The 15,220-nt window shown below is 34.7% G+C and overlaps 1 protein-coding gene across 1 annotated transcript in view; it reads left to right on the top strand.

Moving 5' to 3' along the window:
* Nucleotides 1–15,220, top strand: part of LOC106627588 (ATP-binding cassette sub-family G member 1) — a 36,049-nt gene that overhangs the window by 10,088 nt on the left and 10,741 nt on the right. The window contains exon 2 of the mRNA XM_014247742.3: nt 3,461–3,675. Coding sequence (XP_014103217.3) covers nt 3,461–3,675 — 215 coding nt within the window. The remainder of the gene's footprint in view (nt 1–3,460; nt 3,676–15,220) is intronic.

Raw genomic sequence — 15,220 nt, 5'->3', positions numbered from 1 at the left:
TATAATTTTTTTATTTTTTTTATTATTATTATTTTGTTTTGTTCTGCTTTACCCCTTTTTTCGCATTACAGTGCATTTTTCATCGCGTGAACTTTGCTCTAACCGGAAATGTTTAGCCACTGACTCAATTAAAAACGATTACAGTGGCAAATATGTGACACGATAAATACAGGGTGTTAAAATCTGTGTTTTTGATTTTGTTTCTGCTAAGGTTTTAAGAGAATGGCAGTGATAAAAGTGAGATTAACATTATTATACTCATATTTTTTTTGTACAGTTTCTGTCTATATATTTACTGTTAATTTTTTCATTTTAAATTATTATCATTTTTCTTGTATGGTCATTTTGAAATATTAAATGGTTAACAATCCATCTTTTTTTCTTTTCTACCTCATTTGTTTTCTGTAACGCTTATCGATTTGTGTCTTAAGCCAGGTTTCATATTCATAAATCACCCTTTTTATGCTTTTCTGTTAAGTTGAGCAAGGCATAAACTAATTTAATTTATGCTATGCTTTAAGTAAATAAAACAGAAAAGCCATTAAATGGCACTTAATTTGCCGTATGCTGACACATAACCTCAAATGTGTGTATGTAAATACAACTCTTTATTTGCACGATCTCGCATTCACACGTTGGCTCATAGTAACATCTATACGTAGAGAGATGCCTGTCTCAATTTTTCTTGTAAATATATATGTTTGTTTATACTCTATACCTTAAATAGAATTTTTCTAAATCCAATAATTGCTTTTAATTAAAGTGTCAAACAATTTTGCCAATTGGAAATGACACGCGAATTTCAGCTTTTCAATGCAAGCAAACAATTTTGTATTCAACAAAAATGCATGCTTCTATTAAACAATTTCTGATTATCGTGCAAAAGTATTAAACTGTCACAATTATAAATTTAATATTTTAATTGATTTAACAAAAAAATTAAAAGAGGCAAGAACTTAGACAAATACACACTACAAATTTAAGTGTCAAAAATTTTTATATTTCTTGCATTTTATAATTTTTGTACTAAATTGTAATTATAGTACATGCAATATAAGGAGAATTATCAAAACATTACCACAATATTTCCAGTATTACTCTCTCATAGTTATGAATTTGAGTACTACTCGCATTGTAAGCCAATCATCTCCGGCGAATCCCAAATATCATATAGGAATGAGCCACATAGCGTATTTAACTCATACTTACAGAAATCTTGGCAGAAAACAAATTTAAACCAATTGAAGCCTTTTAGGATTCAATATTTGAGAGAGTTTTTATCATAAGGTGTTACAACTCTTGGGGTCGTCTAAAAATAACACTATAAATAAGTATGAAAAAATTTGTCAAAGAAACTGCGGACAATATGAAATTTGTAGGGGACTTGGTTATGTATTTGGATATTTATTAAGAAATTTTTTCTGAGATTTTAAACAAAATGTTTGGAAAAACTTTTCGATCAATTAGGACACTGCAATAAATAACTTTTTTTTCAAATTCAATTGCCAAAAGCTCGATAAAACAAACATTTTAAGAACTAGGCATACTTTGTGGCTCCTTAAAACGCTTCCGTTCTGTAAGTATTGTTGTATCTTATATGTAAGAACTTCACAGTAGTATAACCACTAAAAATACTCATTATCTCAAAAGACAAAATTCAAATTTATAGATTTCTATCTGAAATATAAATAAAACATATAACTCAAGACTATATGCATGCATTTTTGACATAAGCCTCAAACAATCGCACACAAAGTAGCCCACTTACAGGCGCTTCGACCAATTTGCTTGTCGTGGACTTAATTCAAGCACGGCGGTGTATTCTGAATAATAATAAGAATATTGGGCTAGTGTAACTCTATATAAACAATGTAAGCCCTGATATATGCAATTATGAAGTCTTGAGTCTCATCTAGCGCTTATTTTTAACTGAAAGCAACAAGCACACATTCCCCTACTCGTATAGACAATAGAAGCTCCCCTACAGTAGTACAGAATTGCGATTGAATAAACACAACGCAAATGGGTGCACTGGGGTTCACAATCAAGCAGAGAGCAATAAACTGAGTGTATGCACACAAATAACAAAAGCAGAGAATTGAAATGAAAATGGAAAAGACAGAAATCAAATCGAATGCAACAGGGCAAAAAAAGGGGGAAATGCACAGGCGCACAGTACAGAGTTGCCAACAGCGCGCTGAAAGAATTTTTAAAACCCAGAATACACAGCAAGCATAACTAAGAGCAGCTGCTCTCCACTTTATAATGATGCATTGTTGCTGTTATTTTTGCTTTTCAAAGCAAGCGGCTGGCAATAGCAACTACACATACGAACACGCTCGGCATATTGAAACACACACGGAAATTCAACGCGCACCAAACACCTCTTGAAGCAACACTACTCGTAAGGAATGCGCACCACCGAGTATACCCGATTGACTGTGTATTCGTGTGTGTGTGTGTACACGCAGTCAGCGAGAGAATGCGCGAGAGTGGGCAATTTGATGAGCGTCGTGAAATAAAACAGCAAATACAGAAAAATAGTATATTTTCTTTGATTATTTATTTTTCCTTCATTAGTTTATTACCCCTTATGCTGTTTTGCTGATAATCACCACGACATGTTGTCATCGTAGTCCACCGACGGTCGCATTTGTTACTGTATTTCTTTCAATTCAATTTTCTGTTGACGCGCGTGTGTGTGGTTTTTGCTATTGTAATTTTGTTAAACACTTTTCAAGTCGTCGCTGCTGAGACTGCCTTTGTTCGTTGCCTTTTGTAGTGGGCCCAATTTCGTTTTTAAATTAGTCGCGATCGCACCGCATAGGTGGAAAGAACATTTCGGGTTTGAGTTGCGGAAGACAAAGTGTAACAAATTGTGTTCGCCTGTCATATTGGGAGCGCAGGCAAAGACGGAAAGTGGAAAGTGGTGCGGAACTGCCGGTTCACAAATTGATGTTTTCGTGTAAAGATACACACAAAGCAGAGAATAAAATGCAATGCGAAACAGGCAATGTTTGAAATGATAAGAGCAATGAAATTTGTGTAGAAAAATCGCATTTGGAAACTACGTTGTTGCTTTTTTATTAACGAAAAGTGTTTGATCGAAAAGTTAGCGTGAGGGAAATATTTACTTCGAACGAGCAGGCGCCTTGTAAGAAGCTTAAAAACCAGTAAAGCAACTTATTTATGTGTGAAATTGTGTTTACCTGTGTATTTATAAACATATATATGTACAAAAACGGCATGAACGGCTAAAAGCTAGAACCTCCATATTAATATAAAACAAAAACAAAAAACAGTAACAAAACTTCTTTCGCTTTTAATGCCTGCTAAGTAGCGAATACAACAAAAAAAATTTATAGTGTACAACTCTTTGCATTGAACGCGCCAAACATAAATCCGAACCGAAAATGGTTGAACAAGACAGTGTCACTAAAAATCTATTAAACGATAATAGGCATGGCGGCGCCGGTGGAGTGGTCATTGTGTCCGCTGGCGGCAGCGGTCCACAGAGTAGCAGCCATGCAGCGAGCAGCGTTGCGCCAGTGAGCATTCTGAAGACACAAATCGTTCCAGCACCGCCAAAGACACTGCAGCACTTGCCGAAACGTCCAGCGGTGGACCTGGCGTTCCATGATCTCACATATCGCGTTAAGGAGGGCAATCGCAGCAGTAAGTATCTAACAAGCCACTCACAAAGCGCACAAATCATAAAAATCATTCAAGCAAAAATAATAACAAAATCCATAACTAATGCCCATTGCTCATTAAATTGTTGGACATCGAAGCGCCTAATGATTCCAAGTTATTTAGCGGGTGGTAGTGCTTAATTATTACGAAATTTTGTTCAGTTACTGTAAAATTAGTTCAGCTGGCACTTTTTCCCAAGTGCCTTAATTAGTTGCCACTTATTTTCTCACAATATTCTTGCTTTAATTGGCAACCGCGCAGTTGTTGACATTCCCGTATTTATATACTTATTTCTTTAATTTTTTTTTTGTTTTTCTTAATCTTCGCCACGTTTCTTTGTTTGTTGGTATGTTATAAAAATATTTAATGATTACTTTCTGTTATTATCTCAGTTGCTGTGTGTTATCATTAATTATTTAACGACTCGCTGTCTGCTCATGATTTGCGGCTATCGTTTTAGACTATTTGTTGATCACGCAGCTTTTGACAGGTCGCTGTTTCGTTTCTCATTAATTTTGTCCCTATTGAATCATACCCCTAGTGTTTTTTGTTACTTAGAGAAATAGTAAAGGTTTATTTTTGAAAACAAAAAATATTAAAAAGCATCAGTTGTAAATAAAAAAAGGTACGATATGCGACGAATAGAACGTTTATGGATTCTCAGTAGATTCTTCAATCAATGCCATTTGGTATCAGTCACATAGTTTATATAATATTTCTTATTTTCGTAAATTGTATTGCCTTAACTTCCTCATGACTAACAATTCGCGCGGCTCTTTTCTACAGCAAAAAATTAAAAGCCACAACATGTAAAAACGAAGCCACCTAGATGTTTTGGCGTTCAGATATCTCCTTTAGTGCTTTTGCTTGGAATCTGATGACTCGAACAATATCTGGTATAAAGCCCATACACTGACATAAAAATAGAAAACGAATACTTAGCAATAAAGCTAATTACAATATTTGCGATGCGCTAAGCCTTTGAAATTGGCGAATCGAACAATAAACTGGTATAAATCACATATTCTAAACTTGACTAAATAGCAAGCAAGTTTATACCTAAGAGTTTATAACATACTCTCTTGTATGAAATGCAAAGTTGAATATGTTTTTGTTTTATAAAATAAATGTGTTTAGAAGTAAGAAAAGCTCAAGTATATTAGAAAATAGAAACTTTCTTTCTAAATCTATTATCTATTGTCAGAAAGTGGTAGCACTATTCACGTGATACGTTATCGTCTAGTAAACTTTGCATTAACATCAATTATAAATAAGCACTCATATAATTTCATTCACTAAACAACATTATTTGCGTCTTTCGCATTACAGAAGGGTTCTAAAGGGTACATGAACCCCAGCAACCTTCAAGCAACCTTTCTGATAAAACAACCTTATCAATGCAAATCGATTGTAGTACATATAAATCTTTGTATATTTAAACGCATTTTAAAATGATTCAACAACATTTTATATTATTCGTTGTTTTTCTATTAAATTCAATAATATTTTGCCATTACGACAGACTTATAAGTACAGATAGTACAAATGCAAATGCAATAAAATAATCTGAAAAGGCGATAAAGCACGAGTTGCCGATGTCAATTCTGAGCAGATAACTCTAAATTTCCGCAACAGGATATATGTAACAGTTACTTTACGGAGGCAACTTTGTGCTTAGTATACAAATATAAATGATTGTACGTGGGCATGCCAATAATCATGTTAACTAAAATTTCGGCGCTCTGTAATGCAATCCGGAGTGGAAATGTCTGCCATAAATTTTACTACACTTTCGCCATAAACGCCAGTAGTGCCGAAGTAACGCTCCAAATGTAGTTAAGTATGTAATTTGGTTAAGATTTACATGCAGCTTTGTAGAGAAATGCACCGACGCGCACTTTCCTTTGTTACTTCTAAGAAAGTGACACACCCACATGCACTAAGAATATACCACATAACTACGTGTTCATGAAAGGCGCCAAGCACTTCAATATAACACACAGTTTGCTAACTGTCACCAGTTCGGCGGCTAATTGAAAGGTCATGGGGGTTCAATAATTCTATTATGCCATATGAGTATTTATAATGAGGCACAGATAAACACTTTTCATATAAAAATTATTACAATAGAATAAATAAGTTATTATTAATGAATAGCTGTCGTTTATTTTGCTTGGGCTGCACGTAGTGTTGCATGAGTCAGTTGCAGTATAAACGTTTTTATGGAATTATTAAGCGTCTAAATGAAATGCGGCTATTTATCCCTAATCACAGCTGGGAACTCACCTTGAACCTTTGATTCTTCATGCATTATATATGTACATACATATATGTTATTGAATTACACCAGTGTGTGTATGTATTTTGGTATGTATGCATGTGTGAAACTTACGTGCATGCAACAGTTATATTTAATTCTTACGAAAGACCGCAGTTTTATTGCCGCTCGCAATCATGAGCTTTGGACTTAGTACTTAGCAACCTTTTATAATCGCAAAAAGTAGAATAATTACACAACAATATCAGCGCTGTAATACACACATGACATACATACATATACGCATATGTATGTGCGTCCGTTTGGAAAATAATCAATTGCAAGCAATGTATTAAAATTCCTCGCATGCGATTTCACAACACTTCAGCGGCAAATGTGATTTGTCAACTTTTAATTGGAATAAAATGCATGAATATCACAATAAATAGATACATGTGTAAATTCGTTGGAAAACACAGATTGTAACTGCATAAATTAATGTCAAAGGAGTTGCAGTCTGTAGCTGTTAGTAGAATTGAGCTCTCCAGTTGTCCGCCAGCAGATTGCTACCAAGAAATTTTGAAACACACAGTTTTAGTTGCTGAAACCTTTGAGCACATTTAACTTTTGTCATTGACTGTTCGAAATCTTTACTAATTAAGGCAAAATGCTATAAATTACGAATTTTATGTTTGCTAATAGCATAATTTTGCACTTTTACCAAGCTTAGTTTAGCTGTCAGTCTGTTGGGTCGATTTTTGCCTACGCGACCATAAAAGCGTTAATACACGCGAATGTCTCAAACTATAAGGCGAATTTCAACCAATCCGTTCACACTTTTCCTACGCATCACACTTTCAACAGTCACTGTTAAGACAAGACAAGTTTGGCATTGCATTTCCGCATAAGAAGTCTCACGTCAAAGATCTATCAAAAGTGTCCATATGTGTCAAAGGAAATACACATAATAGCGCGGTATCGGCGCACAAACGGTGTTTACATTTTGACAGCGCCTTACAACAGAAAGTGAGAAACAAATTTTTTTAAATAACAAAATTGTGTAGATATATTTATTAAAATATAGTTTTCTAATTTCATAGCTTTGCAATTTTTTGCACTCTGCTATATATAATATAATAAAAAGAACTACGACATACCGAAAAAGTGAAAATATTTAAAATTATTAGATTGAGTAAAGAGCACATTAACACTCCTTCTGGTTTGAAAATACAATACAGGAGGAATTGTCAAATGTAGTAACAGTTTCTATAACTAGAGTAGGAATGTACCAACCATTGCCTTTAAATGATTCATCAACTTTTGAGGGTTGAATTTTCTGTTACTTCTTTTGTTTGCATAAATTCACACGAAAAAAAAAATGTGTTACACAAACATTTATAGTGCACTGTTAAACATAATTACATTCAACCGTTTTTATAACAACTACTATAACTTACAAACTCGAGTTAGTATGAGCAACAATAACAGTAAATTTATAAACAAATAGTTGGTAGCATTGAAGTTGTACTTTAAAAAATATTTACTTATTAAAGCAGTGTAATTAAGCTCAGTCTTGAAGTGAAGCATGCAAAAAGTTTTAATTATTTAATTCAACGCATTATTATAATGAGAGTTTTAAGCTATTTAATAAAAATTAAATTTCAAACAAACAGACCTTCGCAAATTGCAATAAGTAATGTGAACGCACGTTACAGCAACACTTTCAATGCCAATAACTTTTTCAACACTGCCGAAGTAGTTCAAAACATTTAAAGTATGAGTCATAGAAGTACTTACAGATGAGCTAGATAAGCATAAAACATAATAACTAACTTAGTGAGCTTCAAAAAATCAGCAAGCCTTTAGTTTCAGCGCGAACATGCGCCGTTCTGGGCTAGCGCTCGCAACAACCGTAAGAATAATCACCTAAACGTCAGCCTATAGCATTTTGTTAGTTTAGGCCATACTTGTGCACAATTCTCTAGCTCCCCCCTCACTGCGCGGCGAGTAATAATTTGCAACGCCGCGTCGCGGTAATTTTACGTGCTCAACTGGAAAATCTACAAGCCAAGCTTATTGCCTACGTCAAGGCCGACACTGTTTGTTGCTATAGTTGTTGGCTTTTGCAATTTTGCGTTAACTATTGTAAGGCTTTTTGTTGTAATTTTCAAGTTTCTATTTCGAAATACCAACTTACGTAGTGTACAATTTTCATACAGCCTCGCCGCCAAGCGTATGAGGCGTACACGAAGCGTGCTTCATGCCTATTCATTAGCAGTTTCTAAGAGCTTAGGAAATTTGCATGACAAAATCCACAAATGGAATTGTGCAAGAAACACTGTGGCGCTTTTTAACCAGCGCGTTATCTTACGTTTTGCATCTAATTGGCGATTCTGTGGCATAAATCTTCACACATGAGTGGAATAATAGCTAGTTGCTGATCAAGGCGTTGAATTTTAAGCAACGCACGTTGTTTTGTGGCAACTAACCTCAAATGAGTCTAATTATTTTCGGCAATAATATGTGTATTTTTGTATGAAAACGAAGTCATGGCCGGTTGCTTTAGTGGCAACAGCATGCATTCTCTGCTACTTGCTACGTCCATATGATAATCATCTGAATTCAAATCGCAGAGACAGGCTTAGTTAGGGTTATAGGAGAGCGTACGAATATATAAATAAAGCAACCTATGTTTTTAGCTTTTCATTTTCTAAATTTACAAATCAATTAGCGTGCTAAGTAGTTTCAAATTACATGAACCTTGAATTTGTCAGAATATAGCAAACGCGTGTTTGGTCGGCGTGCGTCTGTGGAGTCAAAAATTTAGTTTTCTGTTGGAGTTTATGCAACTTCGAACGTTTATGAATGTTTAAGGGGAGCGCTTTTAATGTCAAAAACACGCTCGAAAATTTCAAATTGAGTTTCGAGTGGCGATTGCTATTAAGCTAAATTATTTCTCTAATTTAGGCCTTAGCGAAAAGTAAAACCCTCAACATTTCGAATAGTTCTGTTCGTAAACTGGAACTTTGAATCAGAATGGATGATATATTACGTTTAATTGGTGCTTAAAAATATATTAACGCTGATTTTTATTATTTATTGTGAAAAATAGCTTAAATAACGAACAATGTTTATTTTTAATTTATTCAAAGCTGCAAAAAAATTATTAATCGGTTTGTGTAGAATTCTTGTTTAACGTAAACTTGTTTTTAATTCCCCAGTATTATTTATAATAGCATCAAATCGCTGACAACCTAGATTTCTTACACTTTGGTTTTAATGAGGTTTCACATAATACACGATCGCAATATGGAGATTTTTATTACTGATTAACACAGTTAAATCTCGCAACTTAGCATTTATGGTATTAACATTCGATTACTAGAGTATTCGTAGTGAAATCGAACGATTAAAAATAGATTACTCGCACTACTTTAAGTATTTAAAATAAAAAAAAAATTAAACATATAAATAAAAATAAGAAAAAACGTTAACATTGTCTGCACCGACGCTTTAATACCCTACACATAAACAATTGTATAGCCTAAAAGCGTGTAAAAAGAAATTTAACTTGAGCGGTTCGAACTGAACAATTTCATCAGAGATTTCGTGATGATAATTTGTGAAATAAAAGAGTTTTCCTTAGATTGACTTGATTTTGAACGATCAGAGAAAGTCACAAGTGCTTAATGTCAGATCTATATCTCAAAAACCCAGCGACTTCGCGTATATACAGGCAGGCAGATGGACAGACTGGCGAACACGGCTAAATCTACTCAGTTCGTCACGCTGATCATAACACTTTTTATGGTCTCCGGCGTTTCTTGCTGAGTGTTGCAAACTTCACGGCAAACTTAATATGTATACCTTGCTCATGGTTTAATAAAATAAAATCAAACTTTGAATTTATAAAATTTGATTAACAAGCAGCATTTTTAAGAAGAAAAAGCACTCAAAACTATGCTTATTGATGAAGCTTTTCATAACTACAACAGAAAATTATATAATAGGTAGACCTAAAAATCTTAGTATTCTAACTGTCTTGAAGCAAAAGCTAAGACAAATCTATTTGCGCGTGCATCATTTACAGAACACTCTGCAAATAAATATTTTATTGAATATAACACTCACCTAACAATACAACTGAAATATTACTTGTACCGGAAACCCCAAACTAATCTGCCGCTCAATCTGCTAACGTCAATTATTCACAATATTTGCACAATGCGGATGTGTTGGCGACATTAATGGTAATTTAATGAAGCAAAATCTTTGTCATAAGCCGTTTCTATTAAAAATGTTTACAAACAATTGCAATTTCATAAATTTTTTTTTAATTTTCGACAACGCTGAAAACACAACTCACTTCAGACAGCGTCATTTAAGAGCACTCACTGCACGGCAGCTGTCTTGCCGGCCGTGCGGCAATCGATCATGGGCGTGCTATAACTGCCAACGGCACTCGCCGCCGCTCAAACAAAAGAGTCATCATGCAGCACACACACATACACACAATGCTATGAAGCTAGATATGACGCATGCATGCGCAAAGTGGCAACATATCCGTATACGCACGACATCTTCCGCTTAACCGCGCGCTTAGCGGCAATAGCTGAGGGGAGGGCGGGGGGTTGGAAGAAAGAGCTGCCGGTTCGTAAATTCGCACCCAAAACAACAAAAGAACCGGATTCGCACGTTTTCACCGCTTTGACGGCGAAGCCAAAAACGCCGTTAAGCAACTGCGACTGTTTGTCACTAATCGCACTTTTTGACTTGTTGCTAAAATTTAGCATAGTCTGAGTTTTTGTTAGATTTCGCATGCAGCTGCTTTAATTTACATTAACTACTTTGTTGTTGGTATAAATGCTTAAAGCTGCTATTGTTTTTGTGCGCCGCTGCGCTCTTTTTTTCGTTTGTTGCGCTCACCTGTCTGTTTAGCATTCCGCTTTGTTAATTTAATTTTAAAGTTTGTTATTTGTTATCGGAATTCGACGCATGCTGCTTCCGCATCTTCGATTGTCTGCGGTGCTTTGCTCAAATTTGAGCGATGCTATGCCTGTGTGTGTGTGTGTGTGTGTCTATGTATGTTTTAGGTGTTTTAAGCTGCCATAGACTTTTTTTTTGCAGTTTTTATTTTTTGTTGTTGCTGCCAAATATTTTTTATTGCTGCTGTCAAATATTTTCGTTATATCTTAAATGTTGGCTTAAACGGCCACGCGACGCACGCCGCAGCATTTGTTTGTGTGCGTGTGTGTTTAAATATGCGCGCGGTTACGTAAGCGTGGGCGCAAAATGCAAACTCTCATAATTACCAGTAGACATTTTATACAACTTCCTATGTTTATACTTTAATACGTCTGCCGGTTGACGTTGGCGCCAGTTAGTGGCCGACCCTTAGACCTAAGTGCATTTTGTTTTCTTTGTTTAATTTTTATGGCGTACAGCTGTGAGATATCGATGGAAATTTGGATGTCTCCGAGTAATGTTATCTTATCATCGATAAGCGTTGTAACTAATAATTTGTATAACATGAAATGTGACAGATAACGGTGCTTAATTTTGTATGAGCTAATGTGACGACGAAACCCGCACCTATAAATCACCATCATTTTAATTTTTTATACCCTGAACAGGATACATATATTAAGTTTGCCACGAATTTTGTAACACCCCGAAGAAAACGGCGGAGACCCTATAAAATATATATATAAATAATCAGCATGATGAGCTGAGTTGATTTAGCCAAGTCCGTCTGTCTATCCGTCTGTCTGTATATACGCGAACTAGTCCCTCAGTTTTTAAGCCATAGATCTGAAATTTTGCACCTGTCCTTTTCTCGGACTTAAGTTCTTGTAAGAAGCCTTTGTATTTGTGAAGGGCATTATAGCTTAGGTACAACCGAAGTTAAGTTTCTTGTTTTGGAAACGCTTTGCCTTATCAATGCATCTATTTATACCAATTCACACCTTTGTTAATGATATCAACATTATTATCTCACTTACCACTCTGTGCACATTACGAATTTATGGTTACTAATATGTATAGATAAGAGGTAAACCCCAAAAATAAAAATTGATTGATTGATTGAATTTTTATGATCCTAATATGCGCCACTACTTTGAAAGCAGTTTTCATAATATAAATAAATTAAGTAGCATTGAACTATTTTGAGCTTACAGTAGATTTTGCTCCAATGGAGATCCGAAACACTTTATACCTTACGACGCTGCACCCATCCAGGCTTTTTAAAAACTTAAATTTTTTAGCTTAAAAGCCACTTGGGCGTCTTTAAAAAAGTTACAACATTTCTTACAAGAGCAAAAAAGCGATTATCAGCGATTGACCGTTTGGCCGTTCATTTTAAATCTCGTGAAAAAATTAAAATAATTTCATCAAATAAACAAACCAGTGCGCTCAATATAAATTTAGTATTGAAAATTGTTCCCAAAATAGTACATACATATATAGTGTTGTAGCAACTTAAGTTGAAAAATTGTATGAGTATATAATGGTGTTCTGAGGGCATGAGAAAACTTCGCTTAAAACCACAAGTGCTTTCCTGATGATTTTTATAATCTGTAGGCCACTACATTTTCAATATATCGTCGACTAACCAACCACCAAAGTAATAATAATATTTATAGGAAGTCGGTTATCTAAAAGTATAAGAATCCAAAAGCTTTGCCGCAACAGACAGAAAAGAATTTATATTTTTTGCTTTTGTTGTAACTCAATCCCCGGAAAATGAACAACAGCAGAGTCTTTTAACGCATTTTAATATTATATATATTCCCTTAATACATACAGTATATATTAAGGTTGTTGCGAACTTTGCAATACCCAGAAGGAAGCGCCGGATAAATAATCAGCTGAGCTGATGAGCTGAGTCTGCATGTATAAACGCGAAATATACCAATTTTTGAGATATCGGTCTGAAATTTTGCTTAGGTCCTTTTCTCGTCAAGAAGTTGGACCTTGGTTGTAGCCACCGATATTGGATCACTATAGGATATAGCTGCCATACAAACTGTTCAATCAAAATCAAAAAACTTTTGTAAACTTTTTTATTTGTTATGTTAACGTTTTTTCTTGTTTTTTTTATTTTTTAAATTTTATTATTTATTTTATTTCACTCAATTATTAATTTTTCTTTACTTGCAATAGCTGTATTTATTGTCGAATTGTAAACAAAATTATAAAAAGTAATTAATTCTCGATCGCCGCATTACTCATTAAGGGCAGTAAACTTGAAAATATTAACATCAGCACACAAAAGGTAGACAGACCTTCTCCCTTAAACTTCCGCGAGACACCTTTTATGTGCACACACATATGTGCATGATTTTCAACACATGAATAAATATAAGCCATTATTTATTTTAAGCTTTTGTTTGAATAAAATATAATATATTAATAATGAAATAAATTTTGTAGACAAAACACTCAATAACTACAAAAAAATTTTTTTTAAATAAAACAGGAAAAATAAATAGAAAACATATCAATTGGATACAAAATTTTAACACTTAGCAACAGCTAGCAATAAAAGGTATATATAAAATGACATAAGCTTTAGTACATTCATTTCCATACAATTATTTTTTATAATTTTTTTTTTTGTAGTTAATTTATTTTTAATCTATTAACTCAAATAGCCGGCATTTATTGGCGTCGCGTAATTAGTGACGCTGCCCCCACAAAGGAGAGTGAAATAAGTGCAAATAAATCGCGTAATAGAAATGCCCAACACGCACCAAGCCAAAACTGAATACACATATGATTACACGCACACAAACACACACAGTCGCACTCACGCTTGTTTATTTTCTGCACATGCGTAACATAGTAATTAGCATACTCGTAAACATTTACACACAGACGTATTTATTTTCGAACAATCAAGCATTTAATTAGCTAGTCAAGGGCTTATTGGAAAATCGCATGCAACGCTGTCGTAAAAAAACAAAAACAAATTCTGCGTGAAAATAATCAAAAAAGTGGGCATTTGTGTCTGATGTGACTGTCAGCACGTCAAATGTGGTGGCATCGTCGTGCACCGCACTCAAGGTCCGGCAGCACACGCGCCATTTAAAAACCAACAGAAGCATACGGAAATTCGTGCAAGTGTTTCAAATGCCACACACATACACACGAACAGCATATGAACGCTATAGTTAAACCGCCTACTAAAAACTAAAAAAAAAAAATTAAAATAAAAAAAAAGCACTAAACGAAAATCAAAATGTTATTGAACTCTAGTGAGTAAGTTACTAACTCTGCACCAATGTGTTTGTGTGTGTGTGTGTTTGTGTCAATTGCATTTCGACTCCTCACTTCGCTTGAGTCGCTTTGGTCACAGCCGCCACCGCTGACAATCAATTCGGCAGCGAATGTGTCAAGTGTTTTCGCATTTTTGTTGTTGCCCGTTTTTTTGTTAGCGCTTCGCTTTGCGCACTCCATTCGGTGGCTTAAATTAAATGCATCCATTCGCAACGAAGCGCTTGAGTGTGCCACTGCATACACCTTGCTGCATATTTATTCGAAGTATTCATGAGTTTTCGGCGCGGTCGTTGAACCCATTGACCATTGGCTATTGTCCATTCAGTGCTGAATTTTCAATTGTGCCTGTTGTTGTCTCTTTAAGTAGCCCAATCAGCAAATAAACTAGCTGATTTGTTTACATTTCTTGTTTTTAACAAAATATTCTGCAAGTACGCAGCAATTATAGTTTGAAGTAGGTCACGCTGCCTGAAATGCCACTACTTTTGCGGTGCTTAACAAATTTACGATGACTGCCGAGGTAAATGATTCATAAATTCCCCTTCGAATGCAATCTATATATTAAATCGTTTATGACTTAATTAAAAATGAAGCCGTCAAATTTTATAGCCTATAATCTTTAGTTTATGGAGGCCTAATGACATTTTTATCAAAGCTTTAGCACAATTCATTATCAGTTATCTGAGCCAAACTAGTCGGGTCATTGCAACGTTAACGGTCATTTATTTGTTAACGAAAATTCTGCTGTCGGTTAGTAAGTTTGAGGTTAAGCTTAAATTGAAACTAAATAAACTTAGAACTACGGACCGTCAATAGAGTGATGATAAAATCTAACAAAATAACATAGAAATTTTATTTAATGTTTCACTTATTCGGTGATCCTGACTACCGAATACCTTACTTTCGGTTAGCAAATAAAAACAATTTAAGCTCTCATGCGTTTTCTTTACTAGTGTTTCCACGTTGGTTCACACCAAAGATTCAGTTTTA

This window comes from Bactrocera oleae, chromosome 3, assembly GCF_042242935.1.
Source record: "Bactrocera oleae isolate idBacOlea1 chromosome 3, idBacOlea1, whole genome shotgun sequence".
NCBI classification, from domain to species: domain Eukaryota; kingdom Metazoa; phylum Arthropoda; class Insecta; order Diptera; family Tephritidae; genus Bactrocera; species Bactrocera oleae.
This window is presented reverse-complemented; position numbering and strand designations above follow the sequence as displayed.